The sequence below is a fragment of the Geotrypetes seraphini genome, chromosome 15, assembly GCF_902459505.1.
Source record: "Geotrypetes seraphini chromosome 15, aGeoSer1.1, whole genome shotgun sequence".
NCBI lineage: Eukaryota > Metazoa > Chordata > Amphibia > Gymnophiona > Dermophiidae > Geotrypetes > Geotrypetes seraphini.
Window position 1 is genome coordinate 2,552,332 of NC_047098.1, and position 22,425 is coordinate 2,574,756.

At 42.6% G+C, this 22,425-nt stretch overlaps 1 protein-coding gene across 2 annotated transcripts; it reads left to right on the plus strand.

Moving 5' to 3' along the window:
- Positions 1–530: 530 nt before the first annotated feature.
- On the plus strand, positions 531–21,460 carry HSPB7 (heat shock protein family B (small) member 7). 2 transcript variants are annotated; one of them, XM_033922174.1, is made up of 3 exons: positions 531–669; positions 14,039–14,172; positions 20,680–21,460. In XM_033922174.1, exons 1-3 carry the CDS (start codon positions 546–548, stop codon positions 20,863–20,865), a joined length of 444 nt encoding a protein of 147 aa, XP_033778065.1. In that variant the 5' UTR covers positions 531–545; the 3' UTR covers positions 20,866–21,460. The 2 variants fall into 2 exon arrangements, with proteins under 2 accessions (XP_033778065.1, XP_033778064.1); XM_033922173.1 differs by lacking the exon at positions 531–669 and adding an exon at positions 5,654–5,983.
- The last annotated feature ends 965 nt before the right edge of the window (positions 21,461–22,425 follow it).

The following is a 22,425-nucleotide window of genomic DNA, read 5'->3' on the forward strand; positions in this document are numbered from 1 at the left end:
ATCTGGCATATCAATAGAGATGTGATGTGAACCAGATTCAGACTCAAACTTTAGGCCAGTCCTGACTTTACCCCTCTAGATGTTTTCTGGTACCTGTCTGAAAAAAAGAAGCAGGATTCAATTCACTAGGATTAATATTTTCAAAACCAGGACTGGCCAAAAATCTCTCTCAGACTCTGTATTAGGCACCTTGAAGAACTGGATTGGGGGGCTGCTTTCTGCCTGCTGATCTCCAGCTAAGGCTACTAACTAGATCCAGATTTGCAGGACAGGGTTGATCCAGTCCTGGTTTACCCTTCTGCATGCAGTGACTCGTCGTTCTGATTTTCCCATTGCATTCCCTAATCAAAGCAAGTCTACAAGACCCAGCATGCACTCGGGTAAGCCTAGGCCTGGATCAAGCCTGTCCTGTGAATCTGGATCCAGCTGGCAGCCTTTTCTCTAGCACGTCAAGCACAGATCAGACCAGCAGACAGAGCTCTGGATAATGCACAGCTCCTGGAATGTAGGCGGCAGCTGCCCTCGCCAAAGTGTTGTCACCAACAATGTTGGCTGTTAGGACAACAGTGAAGATGACTAAGGGAAAGAGAGACAGAGAGGAGACACCCAGCAAAAGAACAGGAAAAGGGAGAGACATGCAAGCCAGAGACAAAAAGAGTCATAATCAAAGTAAGAGAGAGCTGAACGTGGAGAGAGAGAACGAGTAAGTGGAAAGGAGCAAAGAGAGAAAGAAGGGGCACTCCCATGAGGAATCAGAAAGAAATAATATTTTGTGACTCCTTGCATTGATGCAGCTTGTATGTCTCTTTCCTTGTTAACATTTGTTGTACTTTTATATGCTAAAATCAATAAAAACTTTTGAACTAAAAATCCCCCCCACAAAAAAACAACCAAAGTAGGGAGAAGCAAATGTCCTTCCAAAATAAAAAAAAAGTCCCAAGGATATAGAGCACACTCTTTTCTTGGGGTGGGGGTAGATGGCTAAAGGAAAGGGTCACAAGCCTCTCCTTCCTAGGACACCAGATGATGGTCTCAGTCCAGGTCTAGGGAATTAGGCAGAAGCCCCCGTATCTGGATCAGTGACAGGCGTCTCTTCTTAAGAAGGCTCATTGGATCCCCCTTTACGCTGAAGTCCAGGTTCTTCTACATCATGAAAGTCACCCCAGAGGTGATACAGAGAAGCCCAGTTACTCAAAAAAGATAGTCTTCTCAAGTAGATTTACCACAAAACCAAATCTCCTTTGTACAAACCTTCCCAATTTCATAAAACAACTACGATGCCCCTCATCAGCTAAGAGTTCCTTTATTTATTTAATGAACTTGTAAGGGCTCTTAATATATTACAAATACGTACTCTAATTCTGCTATACACATGCCAAAATAAGAATTTCTCCGAAATCGCAGTCCCTTCACATCTCTAAAGGAATCCTTGGAATGATGGGTCAGGGTTGAGATGAGAAATTGCAGACAGACACAAGGATTGTCAGCCCTAAGGCCGAGAGGTCAAAGCGGGATTTCCCTGGGGCAGTTGTTGTTGTCTTTTGTTAATGATTTATTTCTAGAATTTCTCATCAAATCCTTCATGAAGAATAGAAACAAGAAATAAACTTAAGCAGGTCCCATTCGATTTGCAGAAAGTATTTCTTTATGCAATTAATTTTCCCCAAAGAGCGCAGAACGGGTTACAGGCGTTAACATAATACACAAATTACCAAAGTCACAGCACAAGTTTTTGATTCCAGTTTTATCCTAACTCCATGCAAACTAGGGATCTAATACCAATTTGCATTTCTTTTGATCCATCAGTCGTGGCAGGAGAGTTAGGTGAAGAGGTAGGTTTTTATTGCATCATCTTTGGTTTTATCTCATTCAGATCAGAATCAGTGATGGAAACATGATGGCAGATAAAGGCCAAATGGCCCATCCCGTCTGCCCATCTGTAGTAACCATTATCTCTTCATCTCTCTAAGAGATCCCACGTGCCTATCCCAGGCCCTCTTGAATTCAGACAGTCTCTTTCTCCAGCACCTCTTCCGAGAGACTGTTCCACGCATCTACCACCCTTTCCGTAAAAAAGTATTTCCTCAGATAACTCCGGAGCCTCTCACCTCTTAACTTCATCCTCTGCCCTCTCATTCCAGAGCTTCCTTTCACTTGAAAGAGACTCACCTCATGCACATTCATGCCACATAGGTATCTAAACGTCTCTTATCATATCTCCCCTCTCTCACCTTTCCTGCAAGTATACAGATTGAGATCTTTAAGTGTGCCCCCATATATATGCCTTATGATAAAGACCACACACCATTTTAGTAGCCTTCCTCTGGACCAACTCCATCCTTTTTATATCTTTTTGAAGGTGCGGCCTCCAGAATTGTACACAATATTCTAAATGAGGTCTCACCAGAGTCCTATACAAGGGCATCAAAACCTCCTTTTTCCTACTGGCCATACCTCTCCCTACGCACCCTTGCATCCTTCTAGTTTTTGCCGTCACCATTTCAACCTGTTTGGCCACCTTAAGATCATCACATACAATCCCACCCAAGTCCCGCTCTTCTGTTGTGCACATAAGTTCTTCACCCCCTAAACTGTACCATTCCCTCAGGTTTTTACAGCCCAATGTATGATCTTGCATTTCATAGCATTAATTTTAGCTGCTAAATTATGGACCATTGTATCTGTGCATTGTGTATTAACAAGTCAAGGTACATTTTCGGCTGGAGGTTCAAGACTGTGGAATGCATAGCTGGGTAGTTTAAAATTATGCAGAAATGCTGTACATTTTAGACAATTACTTAAAACTGACTTGTTTGTGGCAAAGTACTACGGTTGAATATTGACATTAAGAAAGAGGATTGAAATGTGGAGTTAAATATGAAACTGTTTTTATTTTTATGTGTTTGTGAGTTGTTGAGAATCAATTACGTATGTTATTGTAACCCTATTCTGCAATCATGGAAAGATTTCCATGATTGCGGAATCAAGTTGCCCACTAACATCACAAAATTTCTCCTCTGTGGTTTGTTTGTTTCGGATTTACTGACTGTTATCGTAACCCGCCAGGTGTTAGGCGGGTAAGAAAATTTTAAAACTACTTGAACCCACATCCTTGAATATTTTGATTCATTCACTCGTGATTTCCTGTATAAAGGGATAACAAAAAAGGAAATAAGACGTCTCCAGTTAGTGCAAAATACAGCGATCAAAATCATCTTTAACGCAAAAAAATACGATCACTTTTCCCCTCTTCTATTTAAAGCACACAGAATCAGTTATAAAATCCTACTTCTAACCTGATCTCTTCCTGCCCATCCAAAAGTCTTCGCACTGTGTCACAGAATCTCCATCTCTAAAGCTAATTAACACCATGAGATCTAATCATTTCACTCTTACTGCCCCCTCCCTGTGGAACTCTATGCCCAATTATTTACGCGTAGAATCCGTATTAGGTCAATTGAAATCTAAGCTAGAAACGCTTTGGGACAATGACTGTCCTTCTAAGGACAATACGATTCTCTTTTCTTATTTTTTTACCCATCCTATCATTCTTCCCTTTTCTGCGTTCTTTTCTCCAAAGATTGTACTTCAAAAATACAAAAGGAATTAATAGAACTGTTACCCAGTCCACAAGTCAAAAGAGGGAGCAAGATTTAGCTAAGCAAATAACGGAAATTTATAGAAGAAATAAAGAGAAGAACAGATACATTATGGATGTTTAGAAAAGAGTGTAGTTGAACGGGATGAAAAAAGACTTAGGGCTGGATTCAGTAAATGGAGCAAAAACAAAAAAAATTGGCATCCTATAAAGGTTGCTCTGGGCTGAGCGTCCATTGAAGGCAATTGCATAGCGCCGATTCCCACGCACATCAGCTGAACCCAGCTGTAATTCCTGCTGCATCTCTAATATTCGTTAACACTGTGCAAATTTTCGGAACGCCTCTGACCTGCCCTTTCCCCTTCCATGGCCAAACACCCCTTTTGGGTTGCGCGCTCTGCGATTTGGATACCCAATGTTACAGAACAGCGTGCTCAAATCCTAACTGATGCCCCAATTACGTTGCCTGCACATCCCAGGATTGCACACAAATTTGGATGACCTTGGAAGGACCAAAGCCTCTGGGCACACAGAGACGTATTTCTTCCTCCGATCCTGGGATTTATTACAGAGATCCAGAAAAATTCATTGTTTCTGTGGCTCTGACGAAGAAGAGTCTCGGAATTGGATCTCTGACTGAGGGGAAGACAAAAGACACAAGAAGTGTCGCCCTCTTCGATTCTTCTCTTTCCAGATCTTCCAACAGTCCCGAATCGGGCAGATAGAATCACTATGGACTAAAACATTAATGGACAAACAAACTCAGAAATCACATTCTTTTTGTTTCATAGGGTGCAAACTGAACTAAATATTGTGATAAGTGAAATTGGTCTCAATTATTTTTGCTAAAAAGTCTTCACACAAAACCTTATGGACTCCAATGAGGAAACAGAGAGCAGGCCTTGAAGCATCTAATACTTGCTGGCATTGCAATATTGATCAAGGCTTAGTCTATCATTTGTTCTTTGACTGTCCATTATCACACAATTTTAAGAACATAAGAATAGCCTTACTGGGTCAGACCAATGGTTCTCACGGTGGCCAAGCCAGGTCCCTAGTACCTGGCCAAAACCCAAAGAGTAGCAACATTTCATGCTACCAATTCAGGGTAAGCAGTGGCTTCCCCCTTGTCTTTCTCAATGACAGACTAAGGACTTTTCCTCCAGGAACTTGTCCAAACCTTTCTTAAAACCAGCTACGCTATCCGCTCTTACCACAACCTCTGGCAGTGCGTTCCAGAGCTTAACTATTCTCTGAGTGAAAAAATATGTCCTCCTATTTCCTAAAAGAATCACGCCTAGCAGCCCCTAAGTGGCATGTAATTTAGGCCTACCCACTTAGCCTAAGGTAAACCAGACCAAAATACCTGCCCCTGATTTGAATGTGCGTCTACCTTTTAGGAACTCCCACGATCATATCCCCTTTTGAGATCCATGCACTAGAATTGACGTGCTCCAATTTCTAGAATGTGCCTACAAAATCATGCGTGTAATTTCCCTTAAATGCCAATTTATCCTATGGCCCATCCACATGACCTGCTCTTTCTTCCTCCTCCTAAGAGATCCCATAAGCCTGTCACATTACTGTTAGTCCATCTTTGATCACGCCACTTTGGGGTGTGAGTTCAAAACCAGGACTGGACAGAAAGTCTCCCTCCCATCAGCTCTGCTTTAAATCTGGCTCCATCACCAGCATCTCATTTACCACTGGACTTATTCAAATTCCAGTGTGTCAGGTCAAGCTGGTTTTCATTTGTTCCTTCTGCTATCCAGTGATCCAGCCAGCCTTCTCTGTATTCCAGCGCAGGCCCTGCACCTTCTCCCTCTCTCCCCTCAGGGGTGGATGGTGAGAATCCAGCCCTCACCCTCCGCTCTGCGTTATCTGGCTCTGATGTGTTCAGCAGCAACTCTCTCATCACATAAACTTTCCACAGCTGCTTGGGCAATGCGGTGACTGTCTAAATATAGAAGGGTTTACGCGAGGCTGGACCACAGCCCGTAGCCTGACTGATGATGGAGGGAGGAGGAAAGGAGGACCTTTATAAAACCAGCACCAGGGTCCCTGCTTCAGCTCACAAGCAAATAGGGAATCTGGTGCTCTGAAGTGTTGTTCCGCTGTCTGGATCTGGAGGGGGGCAGGAAGAAACATTTTCTGGGTTTTGTCCCCCCCCCTCACTGTTGATTTATTTTCTCTCTTGAAAAAATTTCTGGACGTCAATGAGCCTCAGTTCCTCTGCCTTCCGCTCACACCACACTCATCACCACAGCTCAACATCTACCTCCAGCAACCCATCCTGGGAACCACACTTGGAGAAGGCACCAGTCATGTTCTCCGAAGACTTCGGCGGCTTCTGCAGGGCACATCCAGAGCCTCTGGGCTTCACAGGCAAGTGTTGGCCCAGGCTGCCTTACAGATGCTCCATCATTTCTCCAGGGACACAAGGGGAGGGGGGGCCAGGCCGGATGAATTGACAATGTACTGGCATTGATGTGGATTTATTAAGAATTTCAAGCTTCCGAAGGTTCCTGCGCATTATTTTGCTGTAATTTGAGGCTGTGACGATCTGACAAATGCTTGACTCAGAGCGCATGAGATGAAGAGATACACACTGGATCTTGAATAATAGTCAGTGTGTCTCGCTTCATTATAACAGCATCTATTTTAAGCCCGGTTTTATTGACTGACGTCTGGCTCTAAGAAAGGTATTTTCCTGTCCATGGTCTTAACATGATTTCATCTTAAAGATATTTTAATCTCATACAGATAATGATTCTTATGATCCGAACCCAGGACTGGTATCCTACCCATGATTATTCACAGGAGGTGCTGTAGGAAATGCTGTAAGATTGCTGCCTGTTGGGGAGCTTACAGCTGTTGCAGTCACAGTTTCTCCCAGCAGGAGGTGCTGTAGAGAATGTTGCACGGCTGCTGCCTACTGGGAAGCTCACCGTTGCTGCAGTTCTAGCCTCTCCCAGTAGTAGGTGCTATAGGGAATAGAACAGGACTGTTGCCATTTTGAGTCTGCTGCAGTCTCAACCTCTACCAGCTCTAGAGTCTAGTCTTTTAGCTTCCCTGGGCCGCATTGGCCGAAAAAAATTTTTCTGTGGCTGCACAAATGTGCAAATGCTGCAGCAAGACAGAGGAGGAACCGGCAAGACGGTAAACACCCGGGGGTAGCAGAGGAAAACACTGCGTCGCCCTCGACTGGGGCCGCACAAAATATTAAACAGGGCATGATTGTTGCCTGTTGGGGAGCTTACAGTTGCAACAGTCCCAATTTCTCCCAGCAGGAGGTGCTATAGGGAATGGGGCAAGGTTTCTGTCTATTGGGGAGCTAAAAGCTGCTGCAGTCCCAGTCTCTACCAGCAGGAGGTGCTGTAGGAAATAACACATGATTGCTGCTTCTTTGGGAGTTCACAGTTGCTGCAATCCCAGCCTCTCACTGCAAGAGGTGCTGTAGGGAATTGGGCATGGTTTCTGTGTATTGGGGAGCTCAAAGCTGCTGCAGTCTCAGCCTCTAACAGCAGGAGGTGCTATAAGAAATAGCACATGATTGCTGCTTGTTTGGGAGCTCACAGCTGCTGCAATTCCAGCCTCTCCCAGCAGGAGGAGCTGTAGGGAATGGGGCATGGTTTCTGTCTATTGGGGAGTTCAAAGCTGCTGCAGTCCCAGCCTCTCCTTGCAAGAGGTCCTGTAGGGACTTGAGTGCTGGCTTTTGGGGGAGTTCATAAATCCCAGCTACTTTCAACAGGACGCCCTTCTCCATACACAGAGTTCTTGCATCCGCTGTCCAAAGGGAACATGTCCAGGACCCAATTACTCTTAACATTTCCTTATGAAGAAGGTGGGAACAGACTGTGCTTCAGCAAAGAGAAGTGAGAACAGGGGTGGAGGGGGGGGGGGGTTAGTAGAAGTCTATAAAATCCTGAATGGTGTTACAGGAGTGTTATCCTCTGCTCCATCAAATAGGCAGGGTTGGCTCCCCCTTGTGTCTTAAATGTGATAGAGCACCTAGCACTATTTCCCATTCCTTTTGGGACTGCTGGGATATTCAGTTGTTTTGGTCCAGAGTGGTTCATTATTGGTGTTCCCTTCTAAGCCGCTCCATTGTTGGTACGGTGTTGGACCTTTCGGGCTTTATCTAAGGGGCCGTAAGATGTGTCTCCTGGCTCGTAGATACATTTTACAACAGTGGACTTCTCTGGACCCAACTTCATACCTTGGCTTTGTGGGAGGCAAGGGAGGTGGAGGGCTATCATTAAAGAAGACGTAATTTTATGCTTACCTGGGTCTTTTATTTGGATTCTTTGCCTCCAATGGGGTGTAGTCTTATTCTGAATACCATGGCTTAATTGTTGGCGGTTGGTTGGATGCCTCCCCACATCTCTCTGAGTACTGTAACTGGGGGGGGGGGGTTTCTATTCTTGGTGGGACGGTTAGGGATGACTGGGTGCCCCAGGGTCATCGGATCTCAGGCCCTGGATTTTTCCTCCTTTTGGGCTTCCTTCTGTAAGGTTTGCTTTGGTTATCCCTACTTTATTGTGACTTGTTGGTTGGGTTTGGGGGCTGGGGTGGTTTTGATATTGTTGCTTTGTTCATATTGTATCTGGTAGTCTGGCAGAGTTTTATTGTATTTTTTGCTGTTCAGCTCTTTGACTGTAATGTTATTGCTCTGCGTCCTGTTTTCTTAATAAAAACTGTTGGAACGTAAAATCCTGAATGGGTTGGACTAGCTCAGGGGTAGGCAATTCCGGTCCGCAAGAGCCGGAGCCAGGTCAGGTTTTCAGGATATCCACAATGAATAGGTATGAGATGGATCTGCATGCACTGCCTCCTTGAGATGCAAATCTATCTCATGCATATTTATTGTGGATATGCTGAAAACCTGACCTGGCTCTGGCTCTGGCTCTCGAGGACCGGAATTGTCTACCCCTGGACTAGGAGACAGTCCATGGAACCAACTGGCAGCAGATCTAAAGCAATGTTCAGAAAGCATCTTTAGTCAACGTCCAGTTCATCCATTGATTGTCTTTTATCTGTGTAATGATCTGGGTTTTTCTGTTGCCTGCTTTTAGTACTCTGAGCAGTTCATATCTAGAATTTCTTGTCTGAGAAGTGCTCATGCTTATAATTAGAAAAGTTTGGGCATTGTATCCTGATGGCTCATTGCTGTGCAGTGTCATGTGGAAGATCCCCAGTGTGACACCCCCCCCCCCTGCCACGTTCCAATAGTGTCATCTGTTCCTGAGGTTGGCCGGGGATGCTGTAGTCATCATAGTTCTTCCCAGGGGCTTGTGGTTCGTACTCTTAAGGTGACATTTGGTGACCAGATTCAAGGCCCATAATTACAGGAGCCCTGAAACAGCGGTAGCATGCATTGCAATTCTGCCAAATCCAAAAATGAAAAAATGTGGACAAGTTTTTGGAGGATAAGTAGACTTGGCATTGCCACTTCTTAGTTCCGGAAATGAGTGATAGAGAACGGATGTCCCCATTAGGGCTTGGATTGGCCAGTGATGGACTCCTGGGCTCGTCTGACACCACATAGCACTTGTATACTTATGTACTACGGTCGTCTGTTGTCCATTATGCAAATGCCTCTAGTGGTGTCATATTGAGACCGAAGGGGAAAAGGGAACACTTCACGTAGACCCTTAATATACGTGAGTGCATACAGGAAAGGTAAAAGGGATGGGATTTGATGTACCCCTTTTATTGGATCTCTCAAAAGATTAAGATTGATTGCGTTTCCCTCTCTCCTCCTCACTTATAACTGCAGATTGAAGCCACTGGGAGCTGAAGTTTAATGGCTTTTCTACTCTCCTCCTCCTCCTGTTGGCTTTGACTGGTGCATGTCCAGGGCAGGATAAGAATTTCCACTTGAAAAGTCAGCTGTTATTGATAAATATTGGCAAAAGAAATCCAATGTGTTAGGACATATGTTTCCTTAAATATCCTAATATCTTACACTTCGTCCAAAAAGTCCCAGAGTTTAAGGCGTTGACTCTGAGAAAAAAATATTCCCTACATTTCTCTACCGATAATTCAGGCCCCGATGCTCAAAGCTCCGGTGCTTTAGCAACCCCCCCTGCCCCATACCGCAGGAACAGTGTAGAAAAATAGCTCTCCAATTCTCAAAAGCATCCAAATTATATGTGTGCTGTGAGGCCAAATGTGCCTGACGCATATGCACAGGAGTTTCGTGGTAAACACAATTCTTGTGCACCTAATGTAAGCCAGGGGTACACTGAAGTGAAGCTAGCACACGTTGACACCCTTCTTCTGACTTGTCCTTTTTTTTCACACACACTTCTTTCTCAGTACTGGCACTTAAAGGCTTGTACAGCTTTGAAAAGTTCATAGCAAAATGTGGTACCTGCATTTCTCATATGGGAATAAAGAAAGGAGTTTCAAGTTTAATAATAATTTCATGTATTGCTTATCGTAAGATACAATAAAATCATGAGATACATATCATTAAAACACATAATGACAAGGACAAGACAGACTAACATGACATAAAAGTGAACTACAATAAGATTAAGTAAAAGTAATAATAATAATGACTTTATTTTTATATCCCGCCATACCACAAACAGTTCTAAGCGGTTTACAAGGGAAGAGACTGTATACAGACAGCGACATTACAGAGAACTTTCGAAATTACATTGGCATGCTAAGTTTAGTCAGGTTTATCTGGAAGTGTTTTGGAAGTACATCAGGTTGAGGTGGGGGTCAAAGAAGTTTTGATTGACTTCCTAAATGTTTGGTATGAAAATGCATACATGAAAGGGTTAAACATACTGTCTATTTCAATTCAGAGCAGAGAAACTAATATGATGCTGAGGATCAATGTTCAAAGGCATCTCTGTTTAGCAATCCTTGAAATTTATCTAAGTTAACTTCTTCCCTAATGTAAGTGGGCAAGGCGTTCCAATTATGAGGGGCGATAACAGCAAAACAGGTCGTTGAGGGTAGGCACGAAGCGAAGGTTTTAGGAGGAAGATCTAAGAACTCTAGTTGGATTGTGGGGGATGAGTAACTTATCAATGAAGGCTGCTTGTAAGTAGAGCCATTTGAAAGGGAATTCTGTGGGGGATTGGGAGCCAATGGTGTAATGATTTTGTAGCGGTGTTTTGGATTAGCTGAAGTCATCTCACTATCTGCCCTTCTGCTCAATATTTATATTGCACCAATAGGGAAGGTTTTTCAGGAGCTTGGAGTTCATTCCCGTATTTATGTGATGATATCCACTTTTTCTTTCCCGTGATTGGGGGAGTGCAGTTTCTTAACTTGACCTAGTTTATCATTGGTTAAATGCAAACAAATTGGCTCTCAATATCAAAAAAATCCAATATTATGTTATTCCCATGGAAAGAAAGTTCCACTCTCATTGCTCCTATTACTATAAAAAATATCCCATTGCAATTAGTAAACAATATAAAAATTTTAGGGGTTACTTTTGACACCAAACTTAATTTTCATGATCACATCAGTACTATTATTAAAACTACCTTTTACAGACTACGTAAGATTCGAGCAATTTCAAAATTTCTATGCCCTAAATCTTTAAATATTCTTATTCACTCGTTGGTAATCGCGAAATTGGACTACTGCAATGCACTCTTTAAAGGGATAGCATTAAATGAGATCAAACGTCTCCAAATTATTCAAAACATCTCTATTAAACTTATAACTAACTCTAGAAAGTTTGATCATGTTACTCCTCTTTTAATAAAAGCACATTGGCTCCCAGTCACTCATCGAATAACTTATAAACTCTGTCTACTCACCTTCAAGGCTTTACTCAATAAAACTCCAGCTTTTATCTATAAATTATTAATCCCATACAATCCGACTAGAACATTAAGGTCCAATGAGCAAAATTTACTAACCATTCCTTCACTCAAGATCATTAATACAAGACGGCAATTCATTTTTTCAGTAACTGCGCCACAGATTTGGAACGTCCTCCCAATCTATCTACGAAATGAGCATGATCTGGGAAAATTTAAAAGTAATTTAAAAACATTTCTTTTTAAAGATGCATTTGGCATCTGATTTATTAATTTTTTAACTGTTGTTTTAAATCTTAAATTTTACTGTTACATACCTTCCCAATGTTTTTTTCCTTTGTTTGTTCTACTTTTCTATCATGAATTGTATTTCACTTCCTTTTGTTACGAATATGTTGAACTATTTCTAATATTATGTTATTATTCAAGTTTGATTTGTATTATATGTTTAATCTTTTTTAAAGTTTGTATTGTATTGTTTCCCTCTGAATGTATTTTAAATTGTACATCGCTTTGAATTATGATTAAGCGATTAATCAAAAAATCATTAAACTTGAAACTTAAGACAAAATTGGCTGAGTGTATGGAGTGCAGAAGAACATGGATGCATAACTGAATATAAAAAAGACAGAAATGATGAAATCCTGTTAGAGCTGAAGGAGTTTGAAGGGAATTGAAGGGACACGTATCTTGTAGTTTTCCTTAGGCTGTGTTTGAAGCTGTAAGAAAACCAGACCCTGTTTGTTTTTCCTTCTCTGAAATACTGCAAGGCCATTTTATGTTTGAGAAGATGTGTGTTCTTATCTTGTTGTGAAGTGAATTCAATTGTATTGAAGGGACAAGATAGCTGAGGTGGTCTTTGCCATGGCATCACCTATCGAGATGCTAGGAGTGATTATGGAAGCACAGCTTTCCATGCAGTCCCATATTTTGCAAGCAGTCAAAGGAGCATTCTTTCAATTACGATTATTGTCAAGAGTAAGAAATATGGTGTCTAGGTTTGATTTTCGAACTGTGGTACAGAGCTTGGTGCTATCCAGATTGGATTATTGCCTATTGTTAGGCATTGCGAAAAATAAAATCAAGGCACTTCAGATTGTGCAAAATGCCGTGGCGAGAATGATTACAGGGGTGGCATGGAATGAGCATATAACGCCGATATTGAACAGTCTTCGTTGGTTGCCAATTCGAGGTAGAACTGAATATAAAATTTTGATGGTTATTCACCAAGCGATCTATGGGGTAACACCGTGGTATCTAAAGCAAGTTTTGAAACATGATATACCATCTAGACCAGTGGTCTCAAACTTGCGGCCTGCCAGGTACTATTTTGAGGCAACTCGGTATGTTTATCCCAGGGGTAGGGAACTCCGGTCCTCGAGAGCCATATTCCAGTCGGGTTTTCAGGATTTCCTCAATGAATATGCATGAGATCTATTTGCATGCACTGCTTTCAATGCATATTCATTGGGGAAATCCTGAAAACCCGACTGGAATATGGCTCTCGAGGACCAGAATTCCCTACTCCTGGTTTATCCTAATCACAAAAGTAAAATAAAATAGTTCCTTGATCATATGTCTCTTTAGCTATAAATGACAATATTTTATTAAGACTTAGCCAAAAGGAAAGGTTTATAAACTATAAAGAGTTTTACCTCATGCAAAATTGTCATTTCTTTAATAAGACATGAACTCTTTTTTTCTGAGGCCTTCCAAGGACCTACAAATCCAAAATGTGGCCCTGCAAAGGGTTTGAGTTAGAGACCACTGGTCTAGAATGTTAAGTCCTTATAGTTCTTCATTTTCCTGATTATGTTGCTGTAGATTCTCAACCAGGTACTTAAAGCTTTTGCCAATTTTTCTTGTTTAGTTAAGCTCTGAATCTGCCATGAGGCTATCAACAGAGGTTCTTGGTAAAACCCATTAGAAGAAGACACAGGCAACAGCCATTTCTGTGGTGGCTCCTCTGAAATGGAATGCTCTGCCAGGATGTTTGCAACTATGTGAGAGTGAGTGACGCAGGGGTTAGAGCTACAGTCTCAGCACCCTGAGGTTGTGGGTTCAAATCCCTCGCTGCTCCTTGTGACTCTTGGCAAGTCACTTAATCCCCTCATTGCCCCAGGTACTCTAGATAGAGTTTGAGCCCACCAGGACAGAGAGGGAAATATGATAAAGTACCTGAATGCAAACCACTTACGATATAAGTGGTAGATAAATGTATGAAACAATTAAAAACACAGTTGTTTGTGAGAGCTTTTTACTAGTCTTTTTTACTGAAGTTTTAGGACGTTAGATAACTGTGATGAGTCAATGAATTATGCTGTCTAGATTATGTTTACATTATTGTGTATGTCCTCTCTATAAATCACTTAGGTTTTAAGCGGTGTCAAAATTTTAAAAATAAATTAATTATTGGCAGTATAGAAGTGTTAAATTAACAATATAGGGGTACTGGCTGTGAGGGAGTGCACAGGCCCTGCAGTACCAGCTTTTCCCAGCAGGAGATGGTGTAGAGAATGACGCTGGAGTGCTGGCTGTGGGGAAGTACTGAATTGTGTGGGATTCTGTTCTCTGAAATAGACTCAGCTCATGGGACACCTCTCGACTCAGGATCTTGTAATTCCAATTTTCTTCTCCCACACAGCCCGTGCAGGGAATGCAGGGAACATTAAGACCCTGGGAGATACTTACCAGTTTGCCGTGGATGTCAGCGACTTCTCTCCAGAAGATATCATCGTCACCACATCTAACAATCAAATCGAAGTGCACGCAGAGAAGGTAAGGTATAGATACAGCCCCCCGCATGGGCAGAGGCTCGTCCTTTCATACACGGGCTACTGGGCTTGATGGGCTATTCTTATGTTCTTATAGCGTAGCGAGGGTGGGTGGTGCCCCTCCCCCTCCCTCTTCTGCGTTCTCCCACCTCCACACGCTCCTTCCCCGCCCCCTTCTGCCACGCACACACTGCTTCCCATACCCCATGACGTAGTGAGGGCGAGTGGCGCCCCTCCCCACCCTCTTCTCCATCCCACCACTCCTTCCCGACCCCCCCCCCCACCGTGCAAGCACCTCCCTTTCTTTCCCCCGTATGTTTTTTTATTTTTCCGGCGCAAGCAATCTCACAAACTTGCTGCCTGCATCGGGTCGGCTATCCCACTGATGTCACTTCTAGGCGCGGGGCCCAGAAGTGATGTCAGATAGAGGTGACACCAACGCTGGCAGCAAGTTCTTAATGCTGCTCGCCCAGGGAACATGAAAGAGAGACAAGAGAAGGGAAGGGGCATACACGTATGGTGGGAGGGGTTGGAAAGGAGCAGGGGGGTGCTGGTGGTCCCAACAAGACCACGCCTGGGGCAGAGCGCCCCCTTGCACTTCTTACTACACCCCAAGCCTTACTTCTGTAATGGTCCTGGCAGGAGCAGCAGCCCCCAAGCTCCTGTCACACCAGCATCTACTCTTCCTGTGATGTCACTTCCTAGACACAGGTCCAGGAAGTGATATCAGAGGAAAATTCAACACTGGCGCGACAGCAGGTTGGGGGGTTGCTGCTCACACCAGGAACGTTACGGAAGTACAAGGAGGAGAAGCACAACAGGGGGGTGGGTAAGGGAAGGAGCTGAGGGATGGAAAGCTGGATGGGTGCCTGCATCCTCACCAAGACGGTACCCGGGGTGGACCCCCCTAACTATGCCACTGCTGCCAGTCCATTTTAGTTGTTGTCCAGTTAGGAGGAAGAATGGGATTGTATTTTGCCTGATTTAATCATCTAATCGCATCTGGTATTTCTCAGTTGCGCTTGGCTTCAACAGGTTCAAGGCAACGTAGAATATTTCACATTACAGAATGACTCTAGTACATTTTAGTAGTCTAAGAAGGAAAGAATTATGAATAGGGTAATCGAGATGAGGGAATGGAGCTTCTTTAATCGCATTGAGTAGAGGGTAGGATTTAGTGATATTAGAACGTATGGCGGGACCGTATTCAAGCCTGTATTTGTTAAGATCTATTAACATGATGTGGTTTATGTTTTGACATGCTGATTTTGGGTTTGTGGGCGTGTTTTTATGTGTGATTGTTTAAATGATTATGATACAACCTAAATGATTATGAACCTTTTTCTTTTTTTACTGTAAACCGCCTAGGATTTTAAGCGGGTAAGAAATAGTTTTAAATAGATAAATAAGATTGAGTTAAAAGTGCACTAACCTTATTATGTCAGAACAGAAATTAAAACACAGTAAAACCTTGGTTCGCAAGTGTTTTGCAAGACAAGCAAAACATTTTATAAAATGTTAACTTGATATACAAGCAATGTCTTGCAACACAAGTACATACAGTATACACACGTCACATCACAACTGAGCCGATGGTTCTCCTCTCTCTGACGCTACAGGAGTGTAGTGACTGCTCTAAACGAGCGAGGTCTTGCAATACAAGTACGTATAGTATTTTGTATTGAAGTTTTTGGGTTGTGAACGAATCATCTGAGTTTCCATTATTTCCCATGGGGAAAACCGCTTTGATATACGAGTGCTTTGGATTACAAGCATGCTTCTGGAATGAATTATGCTTGCAAACCAAGGTTTTCTGTATTATTTACTTCATTCTTTGGCCTCCAAGGAGTTGTGTGACATAAGGATCCTGGAGCAAGCCAGGTTCAAATCAGCATTGAAATACTATGTAATGTTAGGTTGTAAAACTCTGATTGTAAACTGCAACCCGTTCTGAGCTCTTTGGAGAGGACGGGATATAACACCAAATAAATACTGTTCTAGGCTAGCAGCCTCTGACAGAGGCTTGGCATGAAGCCACAAAGACTTTTTTTATTTGTTATTTCTAATAGCCCCAGAGTAGGGTAGTCCAGCAGTCTGGATCTCTGCATGTGAAGTTCATGATATCCCACACATCTCATCCATCATAGGCTTTGGGAACAGTGTGTGCTGGAAAGCAGAAGGAAACTTTCTGGACAAAAAAAAAAAAATTGGCCACTTCACACATTCCACAGGATTCAAATTGTATACTCTCTGTGTCAGGCATGGCCAACTCTGCTTCTCAATATATTCACAATGGCAAATATTTCTACTGAATGTATATTGTGAAAATCCTTCCTATCTGTGATGCTTGAAGGCCATAATTGGTCACCTCTGCTCCACATAGACACCTCTGGAATTCATTGACGGAGAATGTGGTGAAAACATTTAGTTTAGCGGGGGTTTAAAAAAGGTTTGGCTAATTTCCTAAAATAAAAATTGAGATGGCTTGGGGAAATTCACTGCTTATTCCTAGGATAAGCAGCATAGAATCTGTTTTGCTACTTGGGATCTAGCTAAGTACTTGGCACCTGGGTTGGCTACTGTTGGAAATGGAATACTGAGCTTGATGGACCTCCGTCTCTCTCAGTACATTAACTCTTATGTGAGCCAAGTCTAGAACAATCAAGCCATTGTGACATCAGTGATGAGTTTGGCTCTGAGGCATTGGTGGAATGAGGCGTTATGACATCACAATTTCAGCTCTGGAATGTTGCTACTCTTTGGGTTTCTGTCTGGTACTTGGGACCTGGGTTGGCCACTATTGGAAACAGGATCCTGAGCTTGATGGACCATTGGTCTGACCCAGTAGGGCCATTCTTATGTTCTTATGCATGCTACTTACAATGTCAACCTAATGTGCAAGAAAACATCTTAATAGACAGCTTTGAGTGTTGATGTTCATAGATCAAATATAAGCAAATATCTCATTATTATTCAGTGGTGTTTTCCAGCAAAAAAAAAAAAAAACGTTTGTTAAGGGGAGAAATGTGGTATGAAATTCAAGAATCCTTGCCTTAGACTGTGGTACACCGACTGATCCTTTTTCTATTGTACCACAGAAATGAGGTCAACTTTTTCAATGATCCAATGAACCTGGGGGTTGTTCTCAATAGAATGTTCCAATTGAAACCCCTTGGCTCCAATGATTGTAACCCGAATATCCAAAATGAGTCACGTCTCGGTAAGATAATGCCTGATCTCCAACTCATTTTCGTATCTACACTGTCGATCACAAAACATCGTAGATCTGTAAATTGATGTCAGTGATCCTATTTCTGAATCATCCTCTTCAAACGGGACTTGTGCTTGGTCAATCGGATTTTAAACTCTCTAGTGGTCATTCCAGGGACAAAGTACAGCATATACCACATGGTCTGATTTGCACGTGCTGAACCGCGTCAATGAACACTTTTTCCCACTATATGGATTAATGAATTCCTTCATTTGTAAAGGAATTTCACAGAGGTTGCATTTTCCACTTTTAAAATGTCCACACAAAGTTTGAGCCAATACGCAAGTCAGCTGGACTTAACATTTTTATGTTTTCACCTCGGGAAAATGCGAATCTGAAGGAACAATTCTCCAATGCAGGATCCCATCTGTTTTTAATGACTTCCACTAATACATTACATTACTGACTTCTATTCCGCCTGTACCTTGCAGTTCTAAGCGGATTACATCAGAAGATAACTGGACATTTCCAGGAAAAAGTTACAATTAAGGAGCTGGTTCATAATAAAGTTTTGAGAAGAGGGTACCAGATAGGTAGAGAGAGTAGGAAAAGTGTTGGATGATGCTGGAAGAGTACGAGGATGTTAAAGAGTAGAAACTGTCACATTGTTGAGTCTTTGGGGGATAATACAGGTAGAGGGTGGGAGGGGGGAGGTTACAAGGGGGGAGGAGAAGGGGGTTAAGCTAGCTGGATAGTCTGAATGTTGTCCACACTACTCTTCTTGGCACAGGGAGATCAAAGTAAATCTCTTTTAAATGCTCTTTCTCCGGACATCCTCTCTGCTCTAATTTCGTCATCAAAGCTTGTTTGATAATTGCAGAATATCATATCTAAACCTTCAAAACCAAAGCATATCGTATGTTTTTGAGTGCAACACAGGACAATGGTTGAAACAGTTTCATGGTCGTCCTGTTAAATTTCAGTTTCCTGGATTTGAGTTTACCTCACTCATTGCATTTGGTCTTTTTACTACTGTTATACTGTTAGTGAAATTGTATGTTTGATGTTGACCTGTTGGGTGAATCTCTTCATAGGATCTGAAATACGCACTTCCTCCTTTTCAGTGTCACCCTCCCTTTTGTTTTTTCCCTTTTGGTCTCATTTTCTTACAAATATTGTATTTCTTTCCCTTCTCCCTCAAGCTGCCTAAATTTTGTTTGTTAGTTATATGTTGTACGCTTTGTCCCCCTGAAAGTTGGATGGATTTTAACTGTGTACATCGCTTTGAAATTTGAGTAATCGTTTAATCAAATCTTAAATAAACTTGGAAACTTAGGGTTCTTTTACTAAGCTTCGATAGTGGTTTTAGAGCGCGCAGAATTGCTGCATGCGCTAGATGCTAACGCCAGCATTGAGCTGGCATTAGTTTTTCCGTGTAGTGTGGGGGTTTGCGCACGCTAATATTCTACGTGCCCTAAAAACGCTAGCGCACCTTAGTAAAAAGAGCCCTTAATAAATCCAAACCAATAAACATAGGGGAAAGTGTGGTGCAGCCTCGGCACCTTGAGGTTGTGAATTCAAACCCATACTACTCCTTGTGACCCTGGGCAAGTCACTTAATCCCCCCCATTGTCCCAGGTACATTAGATAGATTGTGAGCCCACCGGGACAGACAGGGAAAAATGCTTCAGTATCTAACTAAATTCATATAAACAGTTCTGAGCTTCCCTAGGGGAACGGTATAGAAAATTTAATCAATAAATAGTGTGAAAAGTTTCAGCCTCTGATAACCAGAGCTGGTATTGTGATGTCATAATGCCTCATTCCACCAATAAGAGCCAACCTCATCAGTGATGTCACAATGGCTTCTTTGTCCTATACTTGGCTCACTTTCACTACATTTTGATTTCTAGAGTGGCGCAGTGGTTAAAGCTACAGCCTCAGCACCCTGAGGTTGTGGGTTCAAACCCTGTGCTGCTCCTTGTGACCCTGAGCAAGTCACTTAATCCCCCCCCCCCATTGTCCCAGGTACATTAGATAGATTGTGAGTCCACCAGGACAGACAGGGAAAAATGCTTGAGAACCTGAATAAATTCATGTAAACCGTTTTGAGCTCCCCTGGGAGAACGATATAGAAAATTGAATCAATAAATTGTATAAGAGGTGCCTGAAGTCAATCACCAAACCGAACTTTATTTTAAAAAGCAACTCTCTTAGGTTCAACTCATTCCAATTTCTTGAGATGTATTTAAACAATTTAGGGTTCAAGAGCCTCCAAAGTACATCACATAGAAAGAAACATAGAAAGATGACGGCAGAAAAGGGCTCTAGCCCACTCTACAGACCCACCCCATTACGTCTGAGTACTAATGACCCAGTTCCTTAACTCGACCCTCGTAGGGATCCTAATTTGTAGAGTTTTCCGCCACTCTGCTCCCTCATCGACTCATTTATTTACTTATATTCTTATTATTTATTGCAGTACTTGATGTCGCTTCTGAGCACGGTTATTTAAGTTTTTCACCTAAGTCATACACAGTGATGGGACGGTGGGTTCGGCTTTAGGGGCTAAGGTTCTTGGTCGGGCTACCCTATTCTGAGTGTATGTGAAAATTCACGTTACTTGTTTTTCAAGTTTCAGATTCAAGTTATTGTCCTTGTATTAAGGAGTCTTTTCTTAGCATCATTATACTTTTTTGACCTCCCTATTATCTTTCTGTGACTGACTCTCTCTTTCTCTCAGACATGGATAAGAGAAGGGGGAAGGGTTCTTCTCTTTGGGTTGCACCATAGGTTCTGAAAAAAAAATCTGATAATGTTCATTTTGTACATTGTCGTGTATTTTCTAAATAAATAAAGTTGAAGAAAAAAAAGGGTCCACAGATTAATTTATTGACTTTATTTCCTCCCCCACCTCACAATGCACTAGGGGTGTCAGCCTGAAACTGCACTTTATAGCATTTCTGTGTCTTTTGCAGGAATTTTTCTTTTGTTAGGGAGGTTGTATTTTTTTTTTCCTTACAGAAGCAATATTGTCACGAGTGCGACTCTTTCTGAAAGGGTATGTACTGTTTCTAAATTGATACTACGAGGGAAGAGTATGTACTCTTTACAGAAAGTGTACCCTATGTACAAAAAGTGCACCCTAGTTTGGAAAAGTGCACTTCCAAAAGTGACATGTTGACATTTCTTAAGTTGTTCCAAATGCAGGTCCCTACAATGCGATGTATGCACTGAAGAGTATTGATCCTTCTGTGAGATCATGCAGGTACTAACTCCCTCTCCTGTTCCCTTCTCCAGCTCGCCACCGATGGGACCATCATGAACACATTCACCCACAAGTGTCAACTACCCGAGGATGTGGACCCGACCTCGGTCACCTCTGCCTTGGGCGAGGACGGCATGCTCACCATCAAGGCCAAGCGGAATCCTGCCAAGCACACAGATCATACCCAACAGACCTTCCGGACTGAAATCAAAATCTAGGCGCCATTTTTCAAGAGAGTAGGTGGTAGTGGAAGATGGTGAGGCTAGTCTGGTGTGGCTGAGTGTCAACTCTTTATTTAAAAAGACTTTGAAAAGGAGTGGGGTGGGAATTAAAGGAGGGCTCCTGGCCATGCCTTTTTTAGGAACAAAGAAGTCTCGTGCTGGCAAGATAACATGAGGGAGATGTCATTATCTCCAAAGGCCTTTTACAGCATGTCTGTCCGTGAAATAAAATAAATCCTTTAGATTTTCCAGGGATGGGTTTAAAGGATGTTTTTGCCAGCCTTCTGGACCTTCCTGCTTCAGCGATGGTTCTTTGTGGTCACTTTCTCGAGATGTAATTCTATTGTCATATCCTGTATTAGATGAGCAATAATATCAGATTCCATTCTGCCTGTCACTGGTCTCCAAATGACTAAGGTTCCTTTAATCACAGTTTTTCAGTAGTTCTAGAAAGCAGACATTTTCATCGCTGCTAACTAACTCCATACCAGGAGGAATCTGCGCTGTATGCACGTTTTCTGTTAACCAAGTTAAGATTTGTTCACTGGTTGTTCCCATAGATGGGAATTAAACACAGCATGGTTCAAAAGTTTCCCTGATTTCCTGGAGCTGGTTGGCTGCCTGTTTTCTGCTTTTAATGAGACTGAAGAGTTTGAAGTCTGTAGCAATGGAGATTGTTAGGGAAGAGGACAGGTCCACCACCTTCATAACAGAGCAATCTCTTCAAATAAGGGAGAGGTCTGTACTGCTCTGACTTCTAGCCTGGAAAACATTTCTCTGGGCTCAATTAAGACCTTCTCTACCCCTCCCAAGTTATTAATTGTTTTAATTTAAAAAAGAGGGAAATAAATCCTTGAATACAGAAATTACACTGCATACGGGCCTTTTCATAAGCGCCTTTCTTCCTGACTTCTGTAAGCCCTGGGCACTGGACTCTTCTAAGGAGGTCAGGGAACACAGTGGGATGGTGTTTAGAGAAAAGCCAAGGCCCCTGCTGACTATACCCAGGCTGGGATTGGGGTCGAGTTTCTGGTTAAACAACAGTAGGTGGTATCTGCCTGGCCTGGACTCTAAAGAGACAGTCCCTAAAGAAGATCAATGAGACACCCTCAGCAAGAGAAGCCTAGAAATCACACACCCTGTTTCTTCCACTGGTTGCTTGGCAAATGTATTGATATTCCTACCACTGAATGGCTGTAGTGTTACACAATGAGTGCCCTCCCCCCTTGGCCCCCGTACTTAGTTCCATGGACCTGGAAGGAAGGAAGGCCATTCAAACTCAAGGCGACTGAAATAATGTGTGCAACTGCTGCTATCCATCCTTATGAGGAATCTTCCCGCTAGCCAGACCTCATAGAGTGGTAACAGGAAAAGGTACCAAGCAGCAGTCAGAGGCTACGAGCCAGAGATGGCCCCAAAATATCCTCACCCAGATCCCAGTAATCTCACTATTCCAGGTTCCAATTCCCAACTTGTTCCTGAATACCTGAAGCGGATTTTCTTAACAGGGGCAAGAGTTCACCACTTCTAGTTCTCAAATGCGCAAAAATTCTCTCA